The 26823-nt window shown below is 27.9% G+C and overlaps 5 protein-coding genes across 5 annotated transcripts; 2 read left to right on the forward strand and 3 right to left on the reverse strand.

Moving 5' to 3' along the window:
- Nucleotides 1-2970: 2970 nt before the first annotated feature.
- Nucleotides 2971-5277, reverse strand: LOC112692541 (platelet-activating factor acetylhydrolase IB subunit beta-like). The gene is made up of 4 exons (XM_025567237.1): nt 5139-5277; nt 4868-5074; nt 3964-4086; nt 2971-3307 (listed from the first exon to the last, which is right to left on the reverse strand). Exons 1-4 carry the CDS (start codon nt 5202-5204, stop codon nt 3023-3025), a joined length of 681 nt encoding a protein of 226 aa, XP_025423022.1. The 5' UTR covers nt 5205-5277; the 3' UTR covers nt 2971-3022.
- A 303-nt stretch (nt 5278-5580) lies between these two features.
- Nucleotides 5581-7272, forward strand: LOC112692566 (alpha- and gamma-adaptin-binding protein p34-like). Its single transcript, XM_025567278.1, has 6 exons — nt 5581-5822; nt 6202-6389; nt 6448-6565; nt 6642-6776; nt 6838-6966; nt 7027-7272. The coding sequence occupies exons 1-6, from the start codon at nt 5750-5752 to the stop codon at nt 7188-7190; spliced, it is 807 nt and encodes a 268-aa protein (XP_025423063.1). The 5' UTR covers nt 5581-5749; the 3' UTR covers nt 7191-7272.
- LOC112692565 (phenylalanine--tRNA ligase alpha subunit) lies at nt 7237-8937 on the reverse strand. The gene is made up of 2 exons (XM_025567277.1): nt 8352-8937; nt 7237-8246 (listed from the first exon to the last, which is right to left on the reverse strand). The coding sequence occupies exons 1-2, from the start codon at nt 8848-8850 to the stop codon at nt 7285-7287; spliced, it is 1461 nt and encodes a 486-aa protein (XP_025423062.1). The 5' UTR covers nt 8851-8937; the 3' UTR covers nt 7237-7284.
- A 12987-nt stretch (nt 8938-21924) lies between these two features.
- LOC112692570 (protein ABHD4) lies at nt 21925-25633 on the forward strand. Its single transcript, XM_025567286.1, has 7 exons — nt 21925-22049; nt 22140-22222; nt 22282-22666; nt 22731-22879; nt 23867-23984; nt 25217-25400; nt 25457-25633. Exons 1-7 carry the CDS (start codon nt 22009-22011, stop codon nt 25559-25561), a joined length of 1065 nt encoding a protein of 354 aa, XP_025423071.1. The 5' UTR covers nt 21925-22008; the 3' UTR covers nt 25562-25633.
- Nucleotides 25572-26199, reverse strand: LOC112692571. Its single transcript, XM_025567287.1, has one exon. The coding sequence runs from the start codon at nt 26097-26099 to the stop codon at nt 25665-25667; it is 435 nt and encodes a 144-aa protein (XP_025423072.1). The 5' UTR covers nt 26100-26199; the 3' UTR covers nt 25572-25664.
- Nucleotides 26200-26823: the final 624 nt, after the last annotated feature.

Below are 26823 nucleotides of genomic sequence, written 5' to 3' on the forward strand. Positions count from 1 at the left end.
ATAAACTATATTCAAGCCATTCATATGTTTTGTAATGCTTATGATTGAAAGCACGATTTTATTTACCAAATTTAGTTAGTGGATATGACTGCAATATATTTAATTTAAATATAATATAATAACTTAAACTATGTTAAGTGTTTACCTACATTTGTGCTTACTGTTAAAATTGGTCGCATAAAGTCTGTTATTAAAGTTCCCAAGTCGGAAATGACATTTTTATCTACAATATTTTCAACACTTTTTTGTGTAGTTATATCAATGTCTAAACCAATATTTAAATCTTCATTTTCAGATTCTAGTGTTGTTGTCGACGAGGAATTAGTAACAACTAATTTTTGTTTTTTAATATTGAAGACATCAAATATTCTTTTAGACATTATTGAATTAATTACAATTTAAAATTTAAAATTAATTGATTAATTTAGATAAATACAAAATTCACACAAATAATATAAAATTATTTCGTTTATTTCATTAGCACGTCACTTACGGAAAAACACGCGTATGTATTAAAAACAAAAAAAAAATATATAAAGGCGATCACCAAATAATCTCCAAAAACGTAATCGACACTAATGCTGCGGCGGTCTGCAGCTTGCGTATTTATAATTTTACAGATATCGCAAACAAGTTCTAGAATATTTGCGATTATCAATATATACCTACAAAATATGATTTTCCCAACTACGATAAGCCGTGAATATTCCTTACCGTTCTCGTATCTTAACAAAATGAAATAAAAATTATAAATATCAAGTATTGAAGCACATAATTTTTTATTTTTACGTTTACATTCCGGGGGGGGGGGCTTAAGTCCCCCCCCCAAGTCCTCCCCTATATTCGCCTATGACGTAGCCCTCATAAAAGCCCTGACAAGGGCTCTACTCGCCCTCTTGATGAGTTAGCAGAGTAGGTACCAATGATTTATCTATAGCTATTTAACTAAAAAGGAAGGTGGGTCAAAAAAAAAACGCATTATATCATTGTCATATTATTACAATCTTGTCTTCTCCTTCGCCATTCTCCCAACAATTTAGGGTTAGCCCCACTTATCCTAAACCTCCACTTAGGTTAGGTTAGGTTAGATTTTCTACACATGCACACACCAAAGCTCTCAAAACATTCTCAATCGTATCCAACCATCAATTTTTTGGCCTTCCTCTTCCTCTTTACCCTTTAATGTTCATTTTCATAACCACTGTTACTGCTTTTTTTTCCTCTCGCCTCATCACATACCCAAACCATTTCAGTCTATTTTCTCTCATCCTGTTTACTATCGACGTTACACTGTTTGCACCCAATTTATTGTATAAATTTGTTAAGACCATGGACCATTAAAGAATCTAGTACTTCATAAGTTAGATTTCTAAACTGAATTTAATTTTGTTCAGTTTATTGTAGTTCACTATTCAACTCTGTCGCTGATTTACAACACATCAATACAGTTTCCTCGTTTCTGATCACAGTAAATTAATTAAAAAATGTTAGTTTTTATTTCATCAACACATAAATGCACATCTGGAGTATTAAAAATACATGTTTTGACTATAAAAAAAATTTCTCGAAGAAACATAGTAAATAGACAAATTTATAATTTGATAGCTTCCGAACATCCGAACAGATTTTATTATTTTTGATCCATGTAAAAAAACACTAGGTTAAGTTGAATAGCATATTAATGTATAAACGTTGTTTTTGGATATGTCTCTTTAATGATCGCTTGATTGCTTCTATTTTGTCCTGCCATAACTAATGCTCCGTCATACATTTGGCACATGAGTTTATAACTAATATCCCAATTTTTATAAAAACTTCAATAAAAATCAATAACATTTCAGATAACCCAAAAGCTGATTTATATTTAGATACATCAAAAAATCCTATAAATCTCTGCAATTTTGCCATCGACAACATACCTAAATATAATGGTCATTATAGATTTAAATGACACGTCTATCGTTTCATCTGCTTTAATAGAAACAAGACTTGTTTTTTGCAATTAATTTAAAATATTATTTTATTTAACACACTTGTAACACAGGAAATTAAAATCATTTTGGATGTCACTATATGTTCCTTTAAAAATTGAACTCAACATAAAATGTTCTTTGAGCAGTTTCTCTTCTTGAGAATGTAAATCTAAAAGCTCTAAATAATTTTCCTTATTTATGGAGCTACCTTCGTTGTGGCACAAAAAACAATTTCTTGCTTCCCCAAAAAACAATCAACTTGTATTAAACTTGTATTAAATGTTCTTCTAACAGCGCATACTTAATCTGATTTACACCAAGCAACATAAATTTTTCTTGAGAAGTTAAATGTTTTCTAGATACTGCGTGTTTAGCTGCTTTATGACCAAAATGTGCAAAAATGTATTAAATAACAATAAAATAATACCTAAAATATCAATATTAATAACATTATTCTTATAAATTAGTCTTAACAAAAAACACAGAATTGTTTATAAATAATTATTTATTTATTCATAAAAAAAATGTGTTTGACTTCTTTGGTAATTTTAATTCAAAATTAATTGTGCCATGCATAAATATAAATTTGATCTGAAATTATAAATTTTTTTTTTTAAATGTTTTATTATTGTTACAGATTATTAAAAGTTATTTGCAACATGTGTATCATAATACAAATTTATAAATTAATAATTAAAGTAAACAAATTACACTGTTTAGTGAATTAATTTATGTATATAAAGAACTTATATTAAATAATATTAAATTTAATACTTAAATCCCTAGTTGCCCATTTTCTTAATAAGTAATTATACAAGCTTAAAAGCAGTATTAAAAATTACTTAATTTCATATTTAAAAATAAACTTAATGCTTATGCTTAACCCCAAAGAACAGTCTATTATAAAATTAGGAACAATTTTTTAAACATCAAAGGCCCCAAAATAATTATAAGAAAGCATAAATTAATAATAAGAAAATAAGAATTAAAACAATCACAATATAAAATGCAATTCTTTTGTGCGTATAAAAAAAATCCTTATTTAATTATTACTGAGTGTTGATTAATTCTTTATCAATATCTTTAGCTTCACCAAGAATTTGTAAAAGTAATTCATGTACAGGTTCAAATATTTTACGATAACATGAATCAGTTGGATGTAAGTAATCAAGCATATCTTGAGCACTGAGTGTATCATCTGATTGCAACAAACCTGTATTGACAGTTATCACTTCTAAACGAGAAATTGATTTTACTTTTTCATGTACTATTACATTAACCTTAGAATTACGAACACGTAATGGATTAGGCTTAGCACCACGAGGTAATAAATCCTAGAAAAATAAAAATAATCATATAAATATAATGTTTTATATTAAATATTAACTGAAAGACATTATTGTATTTGTTATTTTATAAAAATATTAAAAAAAAACTAATTATTTAATATCTATATTTTCGAATTTAGATTATTCTTTGAAAACAGCCAAATAGTTTAAAATAAATGTTTATGTATATTTGAAATTGTCAATATAATTGTGCCAGTAGTATATATGAAGAGGGGAAAAGATGGATAATCTCTCCTTTGAATTTTAGTAGGTGTTTTCTACAGTTTCATGAATTATTTACTACCCAAAAGCATATTAACAATTTGATATTTTGGCAAACATTTGCTAATGTTTTTACTTCATTGCATGTTGCTTTGTTTTGGTAAATTTTTATTAATTAAGATGTATACAATTAAATTACAGTAAAATATAATAATTTTGGGGTTGAGTCTTTTACATTTTTTTTTTTTTATTATTAATTTTGAAAAAATTTCTATTGATATCTATTTATATATTTTAATAATAGTATAATGTTAAAATATTGCATTGAAATAAGATGAATATTAAGCGAGATATATTGTTTAGTTTTTAGCTATCAATTATTTAATTTCTATAGAATATAAAATTGTTTTAAGTACTAAAATTTAACTAAATTTAATTACCAATACAATAATGTAGCAATCAGGGAGCTTGGATCTGATTTCTTTAATAATGGTTAAAATTCCTTCAGATATTTCTTCAGGAGAATTGCCAAAGTTGTTTGTACCAACATGAAGTATACATACCTTAATCAAAACAACAACAAAGAACAAAATTATACAAAATAATAGATTAACAATTTTAAATGTATGGTAAAATTAAAGAATAAAAATCAAACTAATCTATACATATTTTATAATTATGATAACTGATAATATAATGTTAGATACAAATATCACATAAGACATTGAAATATTCAATGTTATAATAAAAACTAGAAATAATTCTACAATTAAAAAAAAAATAAATAACTATAAACTTTTTTTAAGTATTAATTTTATAAAATGTTCATTCAATAAACTTTAAAAAAAATAAAAAGCATTTTAACAGTAAAAATATTTTGTTAAATAAATGTTGTCTAAAAATAATTGACAGTCCCAAAAGAAAACCATTTTGAACTTTTCATATTATTTAACACATATTTAAATACATTTTAATTTTTCTTGTTTTATACTAGTTTGAGTAAACTTAATTTTAAAGGATTTAAACATATATTTTCTCTATAATACAAAATAATTCTCTAAACAATTACAACAATGATTACTAATACATTTCTCACTTCACTCAAAATCCAAAAGCTTACAGTGAAAAAGAAATTTAGCATTGTAGAAATTTACCTAATATTATGGTTGAGTATTAATTTCAACAATAAAACCAATTTAACAATTCATAAATAACTCACAAATTATATGTTAAAAAAATGTATAAGGAATTTAGCAGAACATTGTAATTTAACACTTAAGTTATAAAATTGAACAATAAAATATTTGTCAAATTTCAAATACTTACTTATAAGTTATAACTCACTTTAGGTTTAATATTGTCAAGAATACCATTCTGGATTCTCCATAATACACCCTGGGTAAGATCACCACCAATACCAAAATTTAAACAATGTAAAGGTTCAAATAAATCATTCCATATAGGGCATGTTTGTAGCTTCTGAATAATTGAATCTCCAATCATAATAACATCTGGTTCACGTTCTTTAGCTTCAGATACATGCCGTTCATGCTAAAAACTCATTCAAATTATTAACAATATTATGATTAAAAAAAATTAGTTATAATTGATATACCTGACTCATCCATCTGTTGTCACCTTGTACATCAATGGGAACCTCAGGAACTATACAAGGATTCATTTTTTTACTTAAAATGAGATAATTTAAGTAATTTTAAAAATGTTAAGTTAAATTTAATACAGGTAAAAGTAATAATTAAAAATTATTGAATTTATCTAGCAATAAATTATAATAATTATTATGAAGTTGGCATACACATAATAAACACAACAAATTATTTAATTGTATAAACTATAAAATGTAAATTAGCAAAATTGTTGATAAAAACAAATAAAATAACATAAAGCTATAGGTGTATCTAGCTATAGGAAAAAAGGTATTTTCTTGACACCAGCTGACTATTTTCGGATTTTTATCACAGAAATAATATTGATTAAGTTATCATAATTTATTTCACTGTATGCAATATACACTAAAATATATATATATCATCTTCAGGTTTTACTGTTTGTGATTGGCAATTGAAGTATTAATTATTGAATTATTTTAGAATTAAAAAACTGTCTAAGTTGTGTTTGTTATTAAATTCTGTGTATATACTGTCTTATATACTGAATATATACAAATATTTAAGTAGTCACCAAAATTATCAATAAATTAAAATTATGTCAATAAGTGAACTTCCTTGTGTTTTTATATATAGCTGTTGTAACGATGATCCTTTGCAAACAATCAAATGTAAGCCTACTTGCTTATTATTAGTTATCTATTATAAATGAAGTAAATGTCTTTGGAGGACTCTAACTTTTAGCCATAATTACTGATGAAAAGTTTTATAATGCAATTTATCTAATATTACAATTGTTATTAATATTAAAGAATTTAATCATAATAAATAAATATTATACTATTTAAAATGTGTTTTGTTTAGTTTTTGTTTTGTTACTATTTAGACATATAATTATACAGAAAAAGTGTATAATGATATAGATTAATAAATTTATATACCTCATGAAACAGTTTTATAATATTTAACAATTTTAGAAATAGTTACATGTGCAATATGTTTAAGTTTAAATTAATAGTTTTTGTTAATTTCTATAATATTTTGTTATAGTAATAAGGAATGAAGAAAATATTGAAGTATGCAATTTAGAAAATACTACTTTATCAAATCAATGGACAATTAACTGCAAATACTACACTGCTGATGTAAATCTATGTACTTCTAAAAGTTTGAATGAACTATCTGATCAATTTATACACAATATTAATGCTATAATTATTCTTTTTGACCCAAAAAAGGTAAATATTTAACTATAATGAAATAAAATAAAGTTGTTTAAATATTTTATTATTTTAGAGCAATATTATAGAAAATATTGATGAATGCTTACCTTTAGTTCAAAAAAGTCAAGCTGAGATTTTAATACTATTGAGTGAAAAACATATAGATTGCGAATCAGCTAAAAATCTAAATGGTATTTTAAGTGAAAACTATTTTAATAATGAAAAACCTTTAAATTATTCATAATTGTTTTTCATATTAATTTGAAGTTTTTGAATGGTGTCGAAAAAATTATTTTGAATTAATTGGATTGGAAGACATTGCTGAAGAAATGGATACTACTGGAATTGAACGTGTAAGACAAGCTCTTTATGCACACCATTGGCCAAATCTCCAAGCCAAGTGTAAGTTGTTCTAGTTAATTCATTAGTAAAATTATTTTTCTTAAAATTGTATTATCCTAAGGTGAAATCACACATCCTAGCACCAAAGCAATTATTGAGGATAGTGTAGTAAACTGTCAGTTAAGTGGAGAGTTATCAGATTTAAACATGGACATAGAACAAGAAACTGATTTGGATAGTGATTTGTTTAGTAATTGAAAAAAAACATTAATTTCATTACATAATTATACTAAGATTATTTTAATTTTAGGTGAAATGTTCGAAGGAGATATTAATTTTTTCAAAACTATAGATAAGGTAAGAAAATTAAAAGAACAAATTTCTGCAATGCCTGATGAAGAAAGAAAAGATGCTGCTGAAAAAGCATTAACAGAATGTTGGAAAGCTTTTTTTGGAGACGATGTTGATTTATAAGTATTCTTTATAAATAGTGAAATAAAAAGTATTAAAAAAATAATCAATTATACTGAATGACAATTATATTATAATATACAATTTACAATACAGTTTATTTATCTAATCTACAAATTGGATTATCTTGTACCATTTGTAAATTAACCTTGGGGCCAACTAGATCTCTTATATTATTAATGCCATATTTAATCATAGTGGGTCTCTCTAATGATAAACCCCACGCAATGACGTTGACTTTTTCTGGTAAGCCCATTGGTAAGAGCATTTCAGGTCGAAACATTCCTGAATTACCAATTTCTATCCATTTCTTTAATCCTTTATGATAACAAAATATTTCCATACTGGGTTCTGTATATGGATTATAAGCCGGTTTAAACTTTATTTCAGTAATTCCTAAACGTTCAAAAAATGTATGAAGAACTCCAATTAAATCTCCAAGGGTCAAATTATAATCTGCTATTACTCCTTCAACTTGTTGAAATTCTGCTAAATGAGTAGCATCTAAAGTCTCATTCCGAAATACTCTATCAATACTAAAGTATTTGGTAGGTTTAAAATCTTTAGCTAACCCATGTAACATACGAGCACTTACAGCAGTTGTATGAGTTCTTAAAACATTTTTCTTAGCTTCATCTAAAGACCAATCATAACCATATCCTTGAGAACCATATCCACCTTTAGAATGTATTGATTTTACTTTGTTTAAATATTCTTGAGGGAAGTTTTCACTAAATTTTGGGTCATCCAGAAAAAAAGTATCATGTGAATCTCTTGCTGGATGTTGTTGAGGTTGGAATAGTGAATCAAAATTCCAAAATGAGCTTTCAACAAAATTATTGGTAGGCATTTCAGTAAATCCCATCTCGAGAAATATTTGACGAATATCAGTCCGTACTTTCAATAATGGATGTAGACAACCAAACAATGGAGGTTGACCTAAAGCTTCAAAGTTATAAGGCTTAAATGGAGACACTTTCCAGGATCCAGATAGTATCATTTCTGTTGTAAGTTCAGTTTCAAGCTTAATAATAGATGTAGTAAATTCTGGACCTTTACCTGCAGCAAATAATGCATATAAGTTAAAGGTAAATATCAAGAAGAAAAAATATATTCATATATATATATATATATGAATATATATATATATGTGTGTATACATACCTAATATAAAACTTTTGATGATTACTTCTCTGATTAATTTCCTTTTTTTATAATCGAGTTTGTCAGATTCAGCAATTTGATCATGAAATGCTTTCAATTGAATTAAATCTTTTTGAACCTTATCAACAACTGAATCAACTTTCTTTACCACTTTATTTGCAGATTTATCAATAGCAATCCAACCCTTAGACATAGCTTGACTGAATCCAATTTTAGCATTTGGCAATGACATTAATTCTTTCTGAGATATGCCATCCGATGGAACAGCATTATATAAGTTGACTTCATAACTACCATTCAATAAAACTAACTCTCCTTCATCAGTGAGCTCCCAGTATTTACTTGTCACTGGTTCAGCCGTAATAGTATTGCCTAGAGCTATTATACTTTTAACAACACCAATTATTTTTTGATGATCAACATTGTTTTCTTTAGCCAGGTCCAATGTGCTTACAGTTCCTTTAACATCTAAAAGTTTCAGTAATTGATTTGAATCCATAGTTGTAAATGAAACTTATAAGTTTTAATACTACGATTAATAATGTGTAGAATATGAAGGATACATTAGCAATAATCGACTAGTTGTGATAAGAAAATGTCAGTGGTTCTCAAAGATTATTGCTAAGTTAATACTTTTTATTGTTAACTAATTATCGTATCTTATAAAATCAGTGTGACCACCACATTAATGTATACTTTTATTACTACGTTTATTAAGATGATATCCCAGTTCTCCCGGATTGATAAGAAATTTAAAAATGTTCTAATTTTTTTCCAAAACAATTATGATAATTATGACATTAAAAAATAAAACCATAGTTGTCTCCAAATATTAATTAAAAACCCATAAACTATACCTATAACTAAATTAGATTATTAATCTAATTTAGTCGTCTAGCTTTGCCAGTTTGCCACTATTGGAATACATATATATTACCATAGCATGCGTTATATTTACATAGGTAGGTACCTATCTATGAATGAATAATATATCAAGCCATTACTCAAGTGTAGAATTCTGAAGATATTTTTTCGAACTCCTTATTTTCTTTCAACATTGGCAGATGAAACTGGAAGTATTGACTATAATCAATGGAATCAAATCAAATACAAATACTAGGTATACACTATACACCAGTAAAAGATAATAGTCAAAAAAATAAACAGTTTCAGCAATAACTATGAAACATTGTAATATCATTGTTAGTTACATTTTATTTTCACCAGCTAGTTGGTAATAATGCAACAGTGAAATAAAAAATCTAATACTTGTATATTTAAAATAATTCTAATTAGAGAACCATTGTTATTTATGCAGTATTTAAATTAATTTCAAACGTATAAATAACTATTAAAAAAAATAGTAACACGAAATTGTATGTAATAAAAGAAGTCAAAGTATGTAAATATTTATGTACTTACTTTTTCCAAAATATGTATTAAAAAACTTGAAATATTTAAGAAAAAAGTTTGTATTAACGATAATTTTTAATTACTCTTTAATAATTATTTATCTTATTGTTGTCTTCTCCAGAACAATTGGATAAAACGTACATTTGAAGATTTTTAAATTTGGTTGTACGGTGGTTAGTTTCAAACTCGACTGGTAGTGGCTTAAGGTGCATTAAACATCAATTTAGGTTAAGGGAGCATATTCATACCACTATCGGATGGTGTTACTTCAATATTATCTAAAATGTTGCCATTTTTAATCATAATTATATCTCTAATATACTTTAATTGTTTGTAAACTAACTTTATAATCGAGTACGTAGTTTAATTTATTTTTTATTATACGTTTTGAACGTGTTCCGGGAGAGCACAGGCTATTAAAATAATATCAACGGAAAGAGAGGTGATGTTTTATACTGTGTAAAAATATCTAAGGAAACACTTTGCTCGATTTCGAGATATAAATTTCCGTAAAAAAAATGTTGCAAACAATATATTTCTTGAAAACAAATATAGCATTGCAAATAGTCAGTTTTTAAGGAATTCAGTTTAAGCAATTATTTTAGGGCGTGCGTGCATACCTTTAAGACAGAGCTTGCGCTAATGTACCACCTTCGCCCCCTCCCACAAATACGCCCTTGGTGGAAGAGGTAAGGAGTGATGTGAACGGTGACGGAATATAAAAATGAAAAAACATCAAACATTAATTTTTTTGATTATTTATTAAAATTGACCCTTTAAAATTATATATATATTGCTAATTATGATAATTTTAGTAAAAAACAATATGAATTCCTTAATGTAACAGAGTGTACAATATTTTTTGGTATCCCATCTTTCGCCAACACAAACTGGATGGTTCGAGAGAACGCCACGTATAATTCGTCACACGTATAATTTATCACACGTCCGTGTGAAAAACATGATTTTGATTGAATCGCAAGTATCGAAATCGTTCGCTCTCTATCTTTATATACATGTCGACATCAATATTGTTGACAAAGCTCACGACATCGTAGAATTACGTTGTCCTGATCGCGTCAAATTATCTACCGATGTGCATAATAATCCTTCGAAGTAACATTCTTATTTGTTTTGGCACCTGTTGCAGGATCTTGTTGTTTAATATTTATGCAATACCCGTCATTTAATACCAAAAATAAAATTAATAGTTTTTAAATAGTTTTTAATAGTTTTTTAATAGTATTATTTAATAATTAATTTTCAATTGCACAGTTATCAATCTGGTCAAAAACTATTAAATTAAACTACGATTTATTAAACAATAGCACTTAGGAGTATAAAAAATAGATAAAAACCTATTCACAGACTTACTAAATGTATATACAAAATTTCATTAAAATCGGTTAAGCCGTTTTGGAGGAAAATGGTAACAAACACTATGGCTCTCTATGAAGATCCATTTTTTTTGGTGTCAACCGGGGTCCCCATTTTAACGATTAATTATGTCATATGGACAATTCTAAAAGCTAAAGCTTGCTGTAGCTTTTTAAAATCGAAAAAACATTCCAGAACTCAAAAAAATCAATTATCAAAAAAATTTTTAAAAAAGGGTTTTTCCAAAAAAATTTTTTCGTAAAAAACTTCTGGCAATTACGAACAATTAAAAAAAAATTGTGTCGACTCGACCCAGCTGTTCTCAATTGATGAATTGTTATACATTTTTGGCTTCTTTTTTATATAAATAGATTATTATTTCATAAGAAAAATTATATAATAGCAATTATTGTTATAATTTTTTCAATTTTTTTTTACATAGTTTATTTCTTTCAGTTACCTATTTAAAAGTTCTTGGACAAGGTGGTTTTTTACAATTTGACAATCGCCGACGATACTCACTCACTGCTTACAGTAAATATTGCTTCTGGTCTTCACATTTAGTTATTTCTTTTTTTTTATTTATTTATTTTACAATAAGGTATTCCTAGCTTTCGCTATCTACACCTAGTGATGTGGATAATTAATACATTTTGGTGTGTTAAGTGCGACAATTTTAAGTAAAATGTTAACAATAGTTAGAGACTTAAGTTAGAATGTTTCTTGAGGGATTAGGTCATCCGGGCGACCTCGTTGGAGGCGGCGTTGTGAAGGTAATCTGATGTTGATGTGGTAGTGCATTGAACCTGTTGACTTGTGAATGGATTCGAAGAAGCTCACAGCAAAGAGCTTGATGTGGTCTTGAAGAGTTGGAATTTTGAGGTCTTTGTGTATACTTTAGTTCCTTACGAACCATGGATCGTTTGTTATCTTTCTTAAAACTTTGTTTTGAAATATTTGCAGTTTTTTAAGATGAGTTTGTGCACATTTATCTCAAATAGGGCAAGCGTATGTGATTAATGGACGAAGTATTTGCTTATAAATAAGTAGGAAAGTATTTTTTTGTAGCGAAGATTTCCTGTTTAAGATAGGGAAGAGCATTCCTAGTCGTTGATAGGCTTGTTGGAATTTAGATGAGAGGTGTGGACACCAGGTTAATCTTTTGTCCAACGTTACGCCAAGGTACTTGACGGACGGCTTCCATGCGATTGGTTCGTTGTTAAAAGTTAGCGGTGGTGAAGTAAGATTTCGGCGTAAACTGAATAATACACTTAACGCTTTTTGAAGGGTTAATTGATATTTTTCAGTTTTTGCACCAGGCAGATAATGTATTTAAGTGGTTTTATAGATATACAGATATTGCTTCAGGGTTGCGAGATTCAGAATAAATGGCAGTATCATCCGCGAAGAGGATTATGTTTATGTGCGGTGACTGCGGGATGTCGGATGTGTAGATATTGAATAATGTTGGGCCAAGTATTGATCCTTGTGGGACGCCAGCTAAGATTGGTTGGAAAGAAGAAAAGTTGTCATTTATTTTAACAGAAAATTGCCTATTAGATAGAAATGAAGTTAGGGAGTTGAGTAGATAATTTAGTGTGTTGATAATTTTGAGCTTGTACAACAACCCATGATGCTATACCTTATCAAAGGCCTTAGAGATGTCAATAAAAACGGCACCCGTGTGGCAGTGTTTTTCAAATGAGTTACTTATGTGTTCTATTATACGCATGAGTTGTTGAGTAGTGGAGTGATGTGCTTTGAATCCAAATTGAAATTTTGGAATTGTGTCTGTAAAGTTTAGGTAGCTTTGCAATCTCGAAAGGATGACTTTTTCAAAAATCTTAGATAAAGATATTAGTAGAATAATTGGTCTATAGCAGTCCGGGTCTGTTTTGTCATTCCCCGGTTTTTTTATGAGGATTATGATTGCTTTTTTCCAGTTATCCGGGAAGTGACCAATACGAAGAAGCGAGTTAAATAGGGAAGTCATGAACATAATTGCTTTAGTAGGTAGTTTTTTGTAAATATGATTCGTGATGTTGTCGTGACCAGGAGATTTTTTATTGGGTAGTCTTTTGATTATTGTTTTAATTTCACCTGGAGTAACAAAATTGATTGATTTTTGTATCAAGAAGTTTGGTGATGCAGAAATTCTTCAACCCTAAGATCATTAGTGTTGTGTGCGTGTTGGTACGGGGAGAAAGTGTTCGATAGGTTTTTCGAGAAAATTTGCATTTTCCGCGTCAGATAATGATGAGATGAGCTGTAGTGCGAAGAGAAAGAATGCAGTTTGTCTCTTAGTTTAATAATCTTTTTGTGACTTTCCATAAGTTAGAGTCTTTTTGATGAATATTTGACAAGAACTTGCTATATGAATTTACGTGGAATTGTTGCAAGGTGGTTTACACTTCTTTAGTAAGCTTGTTTAACATTTTTTTAGCTGCAGGATTTCTCTGGTTTTGCCAAACGCGCGTGGCATTGTATTTTTGTTGGATTAATGTCAATATGATTAGTGGTAAGGCACCGTGATTATTTTGAATTTGATTTGGGGGTGTAGTGACCGAGCACACCCACGCAGCATTAGTAATGACTTCAGTGAAGTGTTCGGCCAATTTGTCTGCTGCTGGGACAGTAGTTATATTATTAGGTATATTTAATTTTTTATTTATGTAATCCGAGTAAGTGCACCAGTTAGGTTTACCTTTGAACAGTGAGTTATTTAGACGGTAAAATTGCAATGGAGAATTAAAATGTATTTTAACTGGATTGTAATCCAAGTCAAGTTCAGAGAGGTATTCTTGTGGGACGTTGAATTGAATTAATTTGGTTACTAGAATATCTAGTATGTCGGGAAGTCTATTCATATCTGATGGAAAATAAGTTAGTATACTTGATGCAGATATTATGCATGCAGAGGTAGATATATATTTTTGTAGTTTATTACCGTTTGGATTCGAGACACAGCATACCCAATTAGTGTGTTTTGAATTTAAATCGCCGGCCATTATAGTGTTATTGTATAGGTTCATTACTTTGACGTACCTAATCAGAGATGTATATTGTGCGACTTGGCGGTTGATAAGCGCTGACGATTAGGATAGAACTAGTATTAAAATTAATTAACACTGCTGTGATTTCTAAACTCTGAAGAACAGGTATGGGAATGTGTTGGTGTTTAATTTTGTTGTGAATCAGTATTGCTACGCCACCCATAGAGCGTGCCGGTGTGTTACGATCCGTGCGGTACATTTTATAGCCGGGGAATTTAATTATGTCCATATGGGATGAATGTGTTTTGGTTATACACACGATGTCTATGTTGAGGTGATTATGAAATGCTAGTAAAGAGTTCCTATGATTTTTTTTATACCGTTGGCGTTCCAATTTAGTAAGATTGCGTTATGGGGAGCCATGAGTATTTTGATTTAGGCTATTTATGATGACTGGCAGATTTTCAATTATTTTCTTCATGAGTTGAGTGATAAATGTGTTTATAAGTGGTAGGATAGTTTTCATGAAGCTTGTTGAATTTTTGTTGGAGTTATTTTTGCATGAAGAGACATATGTGAAATGATTATTAGTGTTATCTTTATTAGTATGTACGTGCTGATTTAACTGGTTTAGGTATTGCGTTACTATAATTATTGTTATTGTTATGGCGAGGATTAGCAACGGTTTTATTTTTGTTTTTTGATATATCTTTATAAAACGTGCAGCCTCAGTAACTAGCTGGGTGATTACCGTCACAATTGACACATTTAGCGGGAGTTTCTATAATTTTTTTGACATTGATTATAGTGATGGTCGTCCGTGTATTTAACGCACCTAGGCGGTAAATGACAAAATTTTTTGGTGTGTGAGAATCTCTGGTAATTTGTGCACTGAGGGATGTCTGTTGAAGGTTTTCTTGGTTCTACTGAAACTACGCAATGTAATAATCTATTTAAAGAGTAAATATTCGGTGATGATTTTTTTGAATAGAACGGCGACAATTGGAATAGGATTTTTAAAACGATTATGGAGACGTGTTACTGTATCTATTTCGAGGTTAAGTTCTTTAAGCACGTTGAAGATCATTTTCTCCGTTATAGGAATTGGGAGGTTCCTGATGACTACTGATAATTGTTTTTCAGTTTGGAATTGATAGGTATGATATTGAATTTCAGTTTCTTCGAAACTTTTTGTTATCGATCTGTAATCTTCGATAGAGCCATTGATTGTAGAATAGATAGATAGTCCATGGTATAGAGATATTAGGCTACTAAAATTATGTTTGTTCTAGCTGCCGATAGAATGCGTTGTATAATAGAAAAAATAATTATTTTACAATCTGTATAGATAAATACAGAACGAGCGTCGAGCGCTGCCGCACTGGGCGGGGCGGGCCACGGGTGCTCATAACTTAATATTGCATTGCGCCATTGCGGTCAGAGTTATTTATACATTTTATTGATATTTAATTCCTAGCACTCGTACCTAATGATTTACTATTTTAAATGATATGATAAAATTGATAATTAAATATGATTAAATCCGTTTAAGGCGGAATTTTACAGATTTTACCGAAATTACTCAGTTTTTCAACAATTTTTTCTCATTTCTGGAAAAACTATGGTGATTTTCGAAAAATGACCTCCCTAAATTACCATCTCAGTCCAGTTTCGAATTATTAATGTTAATTATTAATGCCTACAATAATTTTCAGAAAACATTCTATACTTCACTTCAATAATTTGAGTAGTGAAAATTAAATACCAGGCACCAGATACCTTTTTAATTATTTTGACCTGTTATGCAAAAAACTATGCATGTGAGTAGACATAATTTCATACTTTTTTCATTATATTTGTAGGTATTGATGAATATTTCGTAATATAATAAAATACAATAATAATACAGTAAACTTAATTGTCAGTTATGACATATAACTATTTACACAATTGCATATCACAATTTTATAGTAACAACAGTACAAACACAAAGATATGGTTGCAAAAGGTTAGCAACCAACAAAAATAAAACAATACAGGTAAACTTGTAAAAGAAAGAAAATGTTTGACTTCTCAGGCACAGGTAACACCATGATCAGCAGGCTCTGCAAGTTTTATACTCAGTGTATCAGCAAATATATGGATCGATTGAAAAACAGATTAAGCTAACTCATAGGTACAATGTCAGAACATAGAAATAATGAATACATGAATATAAAATTGTTATTATTTAAATATGATTTAATATTTTTAGTTTTGAAAGTTTTGCTAATTTTGATGTGAAAAATGAAAACATTTTTGTTTTATTAAATATTTTGCATATTAAAAGTTATTCAATTATATACAACTTATGCTCTAAACAGTTTGTCATTGATTCGTTTAGCCATTTTTTAATTATATTATTATTTTTTACAAGTTCAGTTAATTGTTGTTTAATTTTCTTTTTATGAAAATAGTTTTTATAATTATTTTCAAAAACATTTAAAATTTTATTTATAACATTATTAAAATTATTTGATGGCGCTTTAAGCCCACTTGCATCATTTATTGGAGTGTAGTTTTTATTCAGAAAAAGTAATTGTTTTTTATCACATACATTTTTATTTGTAAACAGTTCTTGTTGACAAGTTACAATTAAATTTTTTTATACATTTATAAACCAAATATCCAGCAAAATATGCAACAGAACAGTCCTCTAAGGTAACATCATTATCAATATTTACATTTTTAATCGAGTCCTCATCAGATGATATAGAAAAAAAAAGGGATAAATTATAAATACACTCTGTGTCAGAATCAGAATTTAATGATAAATCCTTTAGGAATTTACTTGATATTGAGGTCTTATTGGGTCAATTACTATAGGATTATAATCTTCTAAGGTTGCCTCACAATTTGTTCTAGTAGATGTGCATAAAGAAAAAATACAATTACTTCTTATCGAAGTCCTAATCGTTCTGGCTGTTGGATTCTTGTTATAACCACCCTTTTGTCGAAAAATACTAAAAAGATTTTCTAATACATCCTGATTCAAACGGTTGGTCATTAAAAATACTATATCATTAGATTTTTCTTCTTCAAAAAATTGCAATACACTATTAATGGTCTGCTTAAAACCTTTAAAACAGGGTGGTTGTGTTAATTTTCCTTTTTTTAATTTATGTAAATCTGTGAAGTATTGCGAAGCTTCTAATACAAAATGTTTTACAGTACCTGAATCAGTTAATGCACAGAGATATAAACAAAATTTAAATAGGTATTATTTGTTTTTTATAATTAATTAATTAGTACTTAACATGAACTTAGTGATATAGTTTTTTATATAGATTTACCTATATTATTCATTATAGATACCCAGTGGCGTATTTAGGGGTGGTGTCCTGGGGGTTAAACCCCCCCAATTTTTTTGTAGTTCTATTTATTACTGAAGTATTGCAAAATATTGTTGACGAATGACAAAATATTTTAAAACTGCTTTGAAAATTGAATAATGTATATTTCATCTTATACCAGAAAATAGGTACTATTCATTAGCAAAATATTATTTGAACTTTCGCAGTAAACCGTGAACTACGTAATCCTTAGAATTGTATTATCGTTTCGTGATGTCGGGTGAGCCGTATTATTGGTTATCACCTTATTATCTTTCTTCGAATACAAGTTATTGTCAACTAATTACTATAGCAAAGGCCGACGATATAAAATATATACTGTGTACAGTATACAGTACACTTGAAGTATTAAGATGTATTATAATCAGGTATGAATTCGTGATGAAACTATGTTAATATTTGTTGAGATAAAGTATTGCCAGGAGTCAGGACACCCCCAAAAAAAATCTCAAAATACGCCACTGTAGGTACCTCCACCAAAACTCCAAAACAAAAAATCAGTTTATATGTGTTTGATAAATAATATACAAATAACAAAATAAGTTGCTATCCGAAATATACAAAAAATGTATCACTTAATAAAAGGGATTTATAGCTAACTTGGTAACAAATCTAATAAACCGAAAAAATAACACCTGAGCTCTTTTTATAAATTTAAAACATTTATTTACCCGAATTAATTATCCAAATTTCTCTTCTTTCATCATTGGGAAAACGGAAAAAACTCAAGTTTGGAAATGTTTTCTTCGACTTTCCACAAATTAAAAATTGGCACTTGTTACCAGACATTTTTAAAATTACTCACAAGACGTAAAAGTAATAAAAAATAAAGTACGTAACAAATAACAATATAAGGCAAAATACTTAGAATATAAAACAAGTAAGACCTTTTATCATTGACAAGTGACAACTGCAGAGAAGAATACTTACGTGAAGACTAATTCGTAATTCGTATGTTCACAGAGTAAACGGTAAAATATTGACGAAATAATGATAATAAAATAATAATCACTAATTTTATCGATTATAATGGGAATAAATATAATGGTACTTCAATTTTTCATTTTACATGAAAAATAATTCTATAAATAGAACGACGGTATTTTTCGCCGACCCCGCGTGATTGCCTTACCGTCTTCATGACTATCTATGATAGAGGTACCACCACCTTGCATCCTAGCACCCACCGCGTACGTCGTTCATCGACCTACGATAGAGGTACCACCTCCTTGCATCCCAGCGACGCCAGCGCTCCATAGCGGTTGCATCTTATGAGTAGTCGCCAAATATTAACATTGCGTTGACTATCTATCTATTCTATAATCAATGATAGAGCTTAGATTTAATTTTAGAAAATTTTTTGAGTGTGTGATCGAGAAATCGTTAAATGTTTGATTAGATAAAGAAGTGTGGAAAGTTTCGTATTTTGAGATATTGTAGACATAAATTGGTGGTATTTTGGGACTGACCTGAGCGTCTTGAGTATTGTCGTTAGTGGAAGCGCCATCTTATTCAGATTCGTCGTCGACGTTTTGAAGTAGAGTAAATTTGTTTTTGCTTTGAAAGGGTGGAGTAAGTGTAGTTACGTTTGTTCTTTTTCTTGAGGTGTCAGGTAGATTACGGGTTTGAGGAGATCTGTGACCTCTGAAGGCATGTTAAAACGGTAACGAAGTATAAATATTTCGGTAATCAGAGCACAAAGGACAACCTGTTGCGACGGCTACTGATAACCAAGTGCTTTTAGTTATTAACTTGCTATAATCTTCAATTAATTTCACTCCTCACTCTGCAATATCATTAACTACAGTTAAGTTATTTACTAATACTTTTCGTTTTTTATATTGATCATTTTCGTTCCACAATTTCTGATCTAAATCTAAAAAGTCCAACATTATACCGAATCTATTAAAAAAAATTCCTAGATTAGACTGATATAAAATTATCGATATCTTTATTAGCATAATCGTATATTTTATTTGATTATAAGATTATTCGTTTTTTGTATTTTGATTTGATATCAAAATTCTTCATTGCTTTAACCTTTTTTGCCTTTGTTTTCAGTGATATATTGTCACCAAAAAATGCTAATTTTGTTACTTTTGGTTTTAGGTACCACAAATGACTACACATTTTTTTTAATGTTAATTTTGAAATTTGTATATCGATGACCTAGTACAATATTAGCTCTTTAATAAATTGTAAGTCCATGTTTGGTGCTAGAGCAGTAGCTGGAGCACAAAACCATTATTTAACATATATCTGAAATATAAAAATACACAAGTCGGGGAAAGCATTATGTTCATTTAATGTTGATTTAAATTCGTTTCGAAATAAAAATATTTTCAGAGTATATAAGGCTTTTGCCATCCAACGAGAATGATGTACGGGTCCTGGAACTTTGAAAAATATACCATTTTGAGATTTTTCACCTGGGAATATAATGGTAAGTTTTAACAGTTCCTTATTGTTATTTTGAGGTTGAAACTGACATAATTGATTTTTACTGAACATTAAGAGGTTTTCTTTGAAATTGTGTACTGATTGAAAAATAAAAGTATCTTCCAATCCACTATGAAAGTTTTTGATATTAATATTAGGCCAAGTTTTTTGGAAACGTTTGGTACATCTGGGGCGGATGCAATATCAATTTTTATTTCAAAAAGACTTCTCAATAAAACTTCAAGTATATGATGTCTACATGGTAAATATAGTATATAACGTTCTAGCTCTTGCTCTAATTATATACAAGCGCCTTTTAGTCGACCCATGATGGATGTGGTTGTATCACAACATAAAGCTTGTATTTTTTTGGTTAAACCCCAAATTTCAAGAATCTGATATACTGCTTTGATAATTGCTTGATTTTGTCTAGAACCCGATATAAGTTCTGGTACACCAAGCAACTGCTCTTTGCCTGTAAATGATAATACTATTGATATACCTATAGGTGGTTTCCGTTAGTGAGGGAAGAAATTTACCATCCCATAATTTCAACTGTAACATATTATAAGATTCCGATACAACTATTAGGTACAAAATATTATCTACTCGTATACAATGTATTATTATCTTAAAGTGTGTGTCGTTTATGAAACTATTGAGTAACATTTTAGCTTGACACTTTAAATGTACACAGTGTTTTAAAAATACAAATATTAAAAATGTTTATAACTTTATAAGCTCTAAATAATAACAAATGTACAAAAATAATAATATTGGTAATAATAAAAAATTGATTTTTTTAAATAAATAAAATATTCAATATTAACTATATCATTTTTCTTATGAAATAATAATTAATAGATAATAATAATAATAGATTTATAAGACATTAGGTATATAAACTGTATTATATTAAAACGTGTATTATTAATGAAACTCTTGAATTAACATAATAACATTTTAGATACATTACATTTCTGACTGTTACAAAAATCATTCAATCCGATGAAATTTATGCTAGTTAACTTTTTTTTAGGAAATTTACGAAATAAAATTCTTTATGAATTGTATATAAGATATTTTGTCGTATCGAAGACCAAAGACTAAGTTTAAAAAAAACATATCAGTATGGCTAATTGATGTGTGAAATATCCACATGAAGCTTCAAAAACAAATTTTGGGGTCCCTAAAAGCATAGAGAAAATAAATAAATGGGAAAATGCATTAAAAACTGTTTTTTAAAAAAGTAACAGTGTGTGCTTCACACTTGAAGGAGAGCGATATTAAGTCTACTTGGGAATCCGGTGAAAGTGAAAATAAATACAGAGTAAGAATATATTATTATTTTTTTCAGTGGACCTTAATTGTAATTTATATCCATTTTTCAATAAATGATAAATTGTTATTTAGATATGTCTTTTAGTTCCTAAACTTTTGGATGGAGCAATTCCATCAATATTTAAGAAGGATGAAAACTATCAGATTGAAACCTATAATAATCGTATATACGAATATAAATATTATTGTATAGGTAGGTACTATATTTTACTTCTGTATAATTATTGAAAAACAATAAAAAATAGGTATGACAGAAATACAGAATAACATAATATAATTTATTAATGTAGTCATACAATTTATTACCCAGAGAGCGCTGTGTGTTGGTGTATAAGCCAGTATACGTTTTAAGCTTCAGATTTTCATGGTTCGTTCCGCAACTTTATTATCTATAACCGTGGTTTATATTAATCTAGTAGATCTTAATTACTCAGGTGATTTGTAGGGTAAAAGTTATACCTAAACCGAATTATTTTATATTGTTATCTATTTTTTGTGATCGATGTATTTATAATAATATATAGTGTGCTTATAATAAATATATACATAAATCATATAATTAAAAACTTTTACTGATAGACCGCTTTTATTTTTTTTCATTGCATAGTTTTCATTTATATATTTATATCTCTAAAAATAAGAAATATAAATGTTACTGCCAGTTTTAAAATATTTTTTTTATAAAATTAAAGTGTCTTAACAATGACACAAGTAAACGATTTGGAAGCTTCTTCAGTATACAGGTATGCAAATTTTATGTACACCAAATATTTTATTATGCTGTATTAAATATTATTATGTGTTAATAACTTATTTATGAACTATCATTGCAGAGGGTGTTTATTTTGGAGTTGGTTTTCTTGGAGTTCAATGTCGTGGAAATTTTTACAAGAAGCTGAGCGAAAATTATTATCGTGTATGTTAATTATAAATTTAATTTTGTTTTATATATCTAATTAATGTATGTTTTGTTAGATGTTCAATCTCCTTACCGAACACGGTATGTTAACCTAGGACCTGTTGTTGAACAAGAAGATAAAATATGGACATTAGAAGTAAACAATGAAAAACATGAAACGCCCATTGTTTTATTACATGGTTTTGGTGCTGGTATTGGACTTTGGTGTATGAATGTTGATAAAATATCTAATAATCGTAGACCTGTGTATGCTATGGATCTATTGGGATTTGGTCGTAGCTCAAGACCAAAATTTAGTACAGACCCTGAACAAATTGAACAACAATATGTAAACGCTATAGAAAAATGGAGATCAGAGATTAAACTTGACAAATTCATTTTATTAGGACATAGTTTTGGAGGATATTTAGCTACTGCTTATTCTATACATCACCCTGAAAGGTATTACCGTCCATTTTACTTCTAGTTATAATTATTTTGAAAGTTTTTAACATTAATTATTTAGGGTTCACCATTTAATACTTGCTGATCCATGGGGATTTCCAGAGGAAAACAAAAACATTAAAAGCAAAATTCCTTGGTGGGCTAAAGGAATATTTTATGCACTTAAATCATTAAATCCACTATGGCCAGTAAGATTTGTAGGGCCTTATGGTAATTTCTTTTAAATTAAAATTTTAAAATTGGACTTGTTTTTGGGTAAGGGCCTGGAAGTTTATTTTTTAAACTTAAATTATAAGCATTTTCTATGTCTATTAAAATTATTATAATAAAGTAATATTTTTATATTATAATTATGGTACCTTACGAGAATAGAACTTGTTAATTTCTATAAAAATTTTTATTTTATATTTATTTATTATGGCAGCCACATGTATAAAAGTATATAAAGTAAGTTAAAAGCCTTATACATTTAATAGATTAGCATACTTAATCAATTATATGTGATACATAACAACAGGACTATACATATGGGCATTAGTGTATTTTTTTTCACTTATATTAATATACATGGAAAAAAGCACTTACTATTTTATATAATTCCATCCGGCCAATTTATTATATATTAATAGAACATTTAATTTTTTTACTATTTTGTTAGAGATGAATGTTGAAGCATTTTTCATACCATGTTATATTTTATATTACAAAACATTAATTTTATTTACACATGTTATTTCAACATCCTCTAACTACTGTAACAATTACAATTATATAGTACAAACTAGGCTCAACTTTTTTATTTATTAGTATAAAGACATCTTATGTATTGATTTAAATATAATGTAGTTGCATAAATGTTTGGGGATTGAATATACATAATTAGATAATGTTTTGATTGGGAATAAGATATTGTCAAAAGAAATTAATAGGGAGTAAAATGTGTTTTTTATGGAGGTTGATTGAAATTATTTTTATTTGTTTACATTTTTTGAAGCATAAAGAAAAATAAAATTGAAGTATATTCTTATGCAAAATATTATTTCATTATTAAGTTTGTTAAAGTATGAATCAAACATGGCTAATTAAACAATTTTTACACCATTATATAAATACATGAAAATACATATCCTTCCAGGTCTTAACTACAACAATGAATAATATCAATGAAATTATTTAATTTGTTCATTGATTCTTAAGGTCAATGGTTAGTAACAAATTTGCGATCTGATATATTAAAAAAATATGAACCAGTACTTGGAGAACAAACCACTGTAGTCGGGGAATATATTTTTCAATGTAATTCTCAACGTGCAACGTAAGATATTATTTATGATTTCACTGTAATATTATGATTTTGATTAATAATTTAGTATTTAATTTTTAATCAAATTCAAACAATATACTCATATATATTTATTTTAGTAATTACATTTAGTTTTTCACATCAGCTAATGTATAAGTAAAATTTTCCTCAATGTTTTCAATATTTCATTAATTAACTTGAACAAATAGATACCTTATCATTGGATTTTAAGTCACTAACCAATATTATACCGTATAAAATTGCACCTTTCATTAAAGTAATCTATGGTCTGCAACCATATAACTCTCAAAATGAATCAGACTAAATCTACCTAGTTTGAAATTCTATATATGCTATTTAATTTAATTTTTACAAATATATATAGACTGGTATCCTATTATATAATGTGATATTGTAATACATAATATGGTTACATTTTTAGTTATTAAATTAGGGTTAGCATATTTCCTGGTTAGGCCAAGACAGTACCAGATTCAAGTATGGCATTCCGGTGTCTTAATGATATGTTTCTGGACAGCAAATTGTCCCAGAATGACTCTTTAATAATGTATGCTTATATTTTATTAAACCCTAGATTGAATAACAATAATATTATAGTCATGAAATAAAAAGTTGATTAATTGACTGACAAAATCTATTTTTAATTATTTTCTCAAATAAATGACTATTATTTTTGTCAAATACATTCTTCGTATTTCTGTTTCCTCACAATGTATGTATATTTCACTTAAGAAATCAACTATTATTTAATATTTTGTCAGTTGTAGTCTTCTTGTTGTGTAAAATTGTAATGAACCAATCACTTGGTTGGTAATTTAAGTACTGTAACATAGAGTAGTCATATACTGTATTTATTTAAAATTTTTTGTCCTGGAGGGGGATGCCATAGAAGTAAATAATTAATAAATAAATATATTTTTGAATCTGTATAGTTAAAAATCAATAAAAAGTTATGTCAATAAGAGAAAACGAAAAAAATAATTTTTTCTGGTTTTCGCCAAATAAAATATAGTAACCCTATATTAAATATAACATTATACAATGATTAAGAATAAATAGTTTAATATTAAAATGTGAAGCTAAGTATTTTGTATTTTTTATATAAGTAATGTTTATTTGATTTTAGAAATAATTTAAATAATATCTTACATTGGGAATAAAAAAAAAACAAAAATTTTATTTTTATATACATTGCATATTTTATTTAATATTTTTTTTTTTAGAGGCGAGAGTGCATTTACTACCTTAGTAACTGGCTTTGGATGGGCAAAAAACCCAATGATTAACCGCATTCATCATTTAGATAAAAGAATACCTATTACATTTATTTATGGACAAAATACTTGGATGGATAAAAGTATTGGTGAAATGGTTAAAAAAGATGTACAAAATTGTGTACAGATTAAGGTAAATCTATCATTATTAAACTTAAAAATTAAAATATGTACTGAATTTCTATGCAGATAATTCCTAATGCTGGCCATCATGTTTTTGCTGACCAACATGAAGAATTCAATAATCTAGTTGATAGAATTTGTCAAGAAAAGGTGATTGAAACTGAAGAATAATGCAATTAAACTTTGTAAAATACAGTTCAAATGATACAATTTAATATTTATACACATACATTACATTATTAATTTGTTTACAATTTATTTATATTAAAATAAATTATATAATTTTATTTAAATCCATGTCATCGTCATCGGACTCCAATGGTTTTACTTGACTCATTAATAAAAATTTATCAATTTTATCAGTTGAATCTTCATCCATATAAGTAGTGTAAGGTTCCAAAGTTCCACTTTTTCTTTTTATCATTCGTTCAGTTATCGTATCTAATCGTCCTTTTAATTTTAATAATTTCCAATGATAAGATGACACATTTTTCAATGGTTTCAATAGAAATAGAGATTCATGAAAAGATGGATCTCTCAAAGTCCGCATCATATTGGAAGTAATCAATGCACTTATCCATTTTATTGAATCTGCACGATTGTTATTATTGTTTGCTTGATTAACGTGAAAAGATATTAATTTTCTTACCTCATCAATATTCATTTTAGATATTTGCTCGGCTATAGATTTAGATGATGATGAACTCATGTTTGATGGATTTGAACAATTTCGTATTAACTATGAGGTTATGTTGTAGCCATAATATTTATTGTTATATTATGTGTTTACATTCATGGCGTTATCAATATAAGTAAGTGATAATAGCTAGAGATATCGCCAAAGAGCAGTAATCTAAACCAGGGACTCTCAAACTTTTATAAACACTACCGCTTTTTACCAATAAACTTTTTGTGTGCCCTTTCTTAGTATATTGAAATATATATAAAACATTTAAAGACGTACACATTATGTAAAATAAAAAGACCACCACAATGATTATTTTTACTGATTATATATACTGTATAAATAATATGGCTTGTGGTGAAGGGGGCATGGCTCATTCCTCTAATAGCTACGGCACTGCTTAGTTTAGTAAAAAATGCTACAACCAACAGTGTATACTTTAATAATGATAACTAACAAAAACATGTATTACATTTTATTAAATTAGCTTATTAATTATGACATTTGAATGTTTACCTCCTTAATTAAATAATAAATTGATATAATTAGAATAATAATAATGAAATATAAATAGGTATTTTTGTAAAACGAGAATAGTCATTTAAAAAGGTAATAGCATTGTTAAACGTAGGACAAATCAAACAAATGTTGGACAGTCCTGTTCAATGTAGTACGATTGGCAACCCTAGTATAGCTTAATGTCGTGCCCAATATAATTTTAATATATTCGACTGTGCACTTGGTATAA

This window comes from Sipha flava, unplaced genomic scaffold, assembly GCF_003268045.1.
Source record: "Sipha flava isolate LNK unplaced genomic scaffold, YSA_version1 74_pilon_pilon, whole genome shotgun sequence".
Lineage (NCBI taxonomy): Eukaryota > Metazoa > Arthropoda > Insecta > Hemiptera > Aphididae > Sipha > Sipha flava.

Excerpts from the sequence above, each read along its gene's own strand:
- LOC112692570 (XM_025567286.1), top strand. The coding sequence starts at position 22,009 with ATGACACAAGTAAACGATTTGGAAGCTTCTTCAGTATACAG. Across the intron at positions 22,050-22,139 it reads GAAGCTTCTTCAGTATACAG|AGGGTGTTTATTTTGGAGTT; the intron begins GTATGCAAATTT and ends CTATCATTGCAG. Across the intron at positions 23,985-25,216 it reads TGTAATTCTCAACGTGCAAC|AGGCGAGAGTGCATTTACTA; the intron begins GTAAGATATTAT and ends TTTTTTTTTTAG.
- LOC112692565 (XM_025567277.1), bottom strand. The coding sequence starts at position 8,850 with ATGGATTCAAATCAATTACTGAAACTTTTAGATGTTAAAGGAACTGTA. Across the intron at positions 8,247-8,351 it reads CATCAAAAGTTTTATATTAG|GTAAAGGTCCAGAATTTACT; the intron begins GTATGTATACAC and ends TATTTGCTGCAG.
- LOC112692571 (XM_025567287.1), bottom strand. The coding sequence starts at position 26,099 with ATGAGTTCATCATCATCTAAATCTATAGCCGAGCAAATATCTAAAATG.
- LOC112692566 (XM_025567278.1), top strand. The coding sequence starts at position 5,750 with ATGTCAATAAGTGAACTTCCTTGTGTTTTTATATATAGCTGTTGTAAC. Across the intron at positions 6,390-6,447 it reads TTCTTTTTGACCCAAAAAAG|AGCAATATTATAGAAAATAT; the intron begins GTAAATATTTAA and ends TTATTATTTTAG. Across the intron at positions 6,967-7,026 it reads TTTGGATAGTGATTTGTTTA|GTGAAATGTTCGAAGGAGAT; the intron begins GTAATTGAAAAA and ends TTTTAATTTTAG.
- LOC112692541 (XM_025567237.1), bottom strand. The coding sequence starts at position 5,204 with ATGAATCCTTGTATAGTTCCTGAGGTTCCCATTGATGTACAAGGTGAC. Across the intron at positions 5,075-5,138 it reads ACAACAGATGGATGAGTCAG|CATGAACGGCATGTATCTGA; the intron begins GTATATCAATTA and ends ATGAGTTTTTAG. Across the intron at positions 4,087-4,867 it reads TTGACAATATTAAACCTAAA|GTATGTATACTTCATGTTGG; the intron begins GTGAGTTATAAC and ends GTTTTGATTAAG.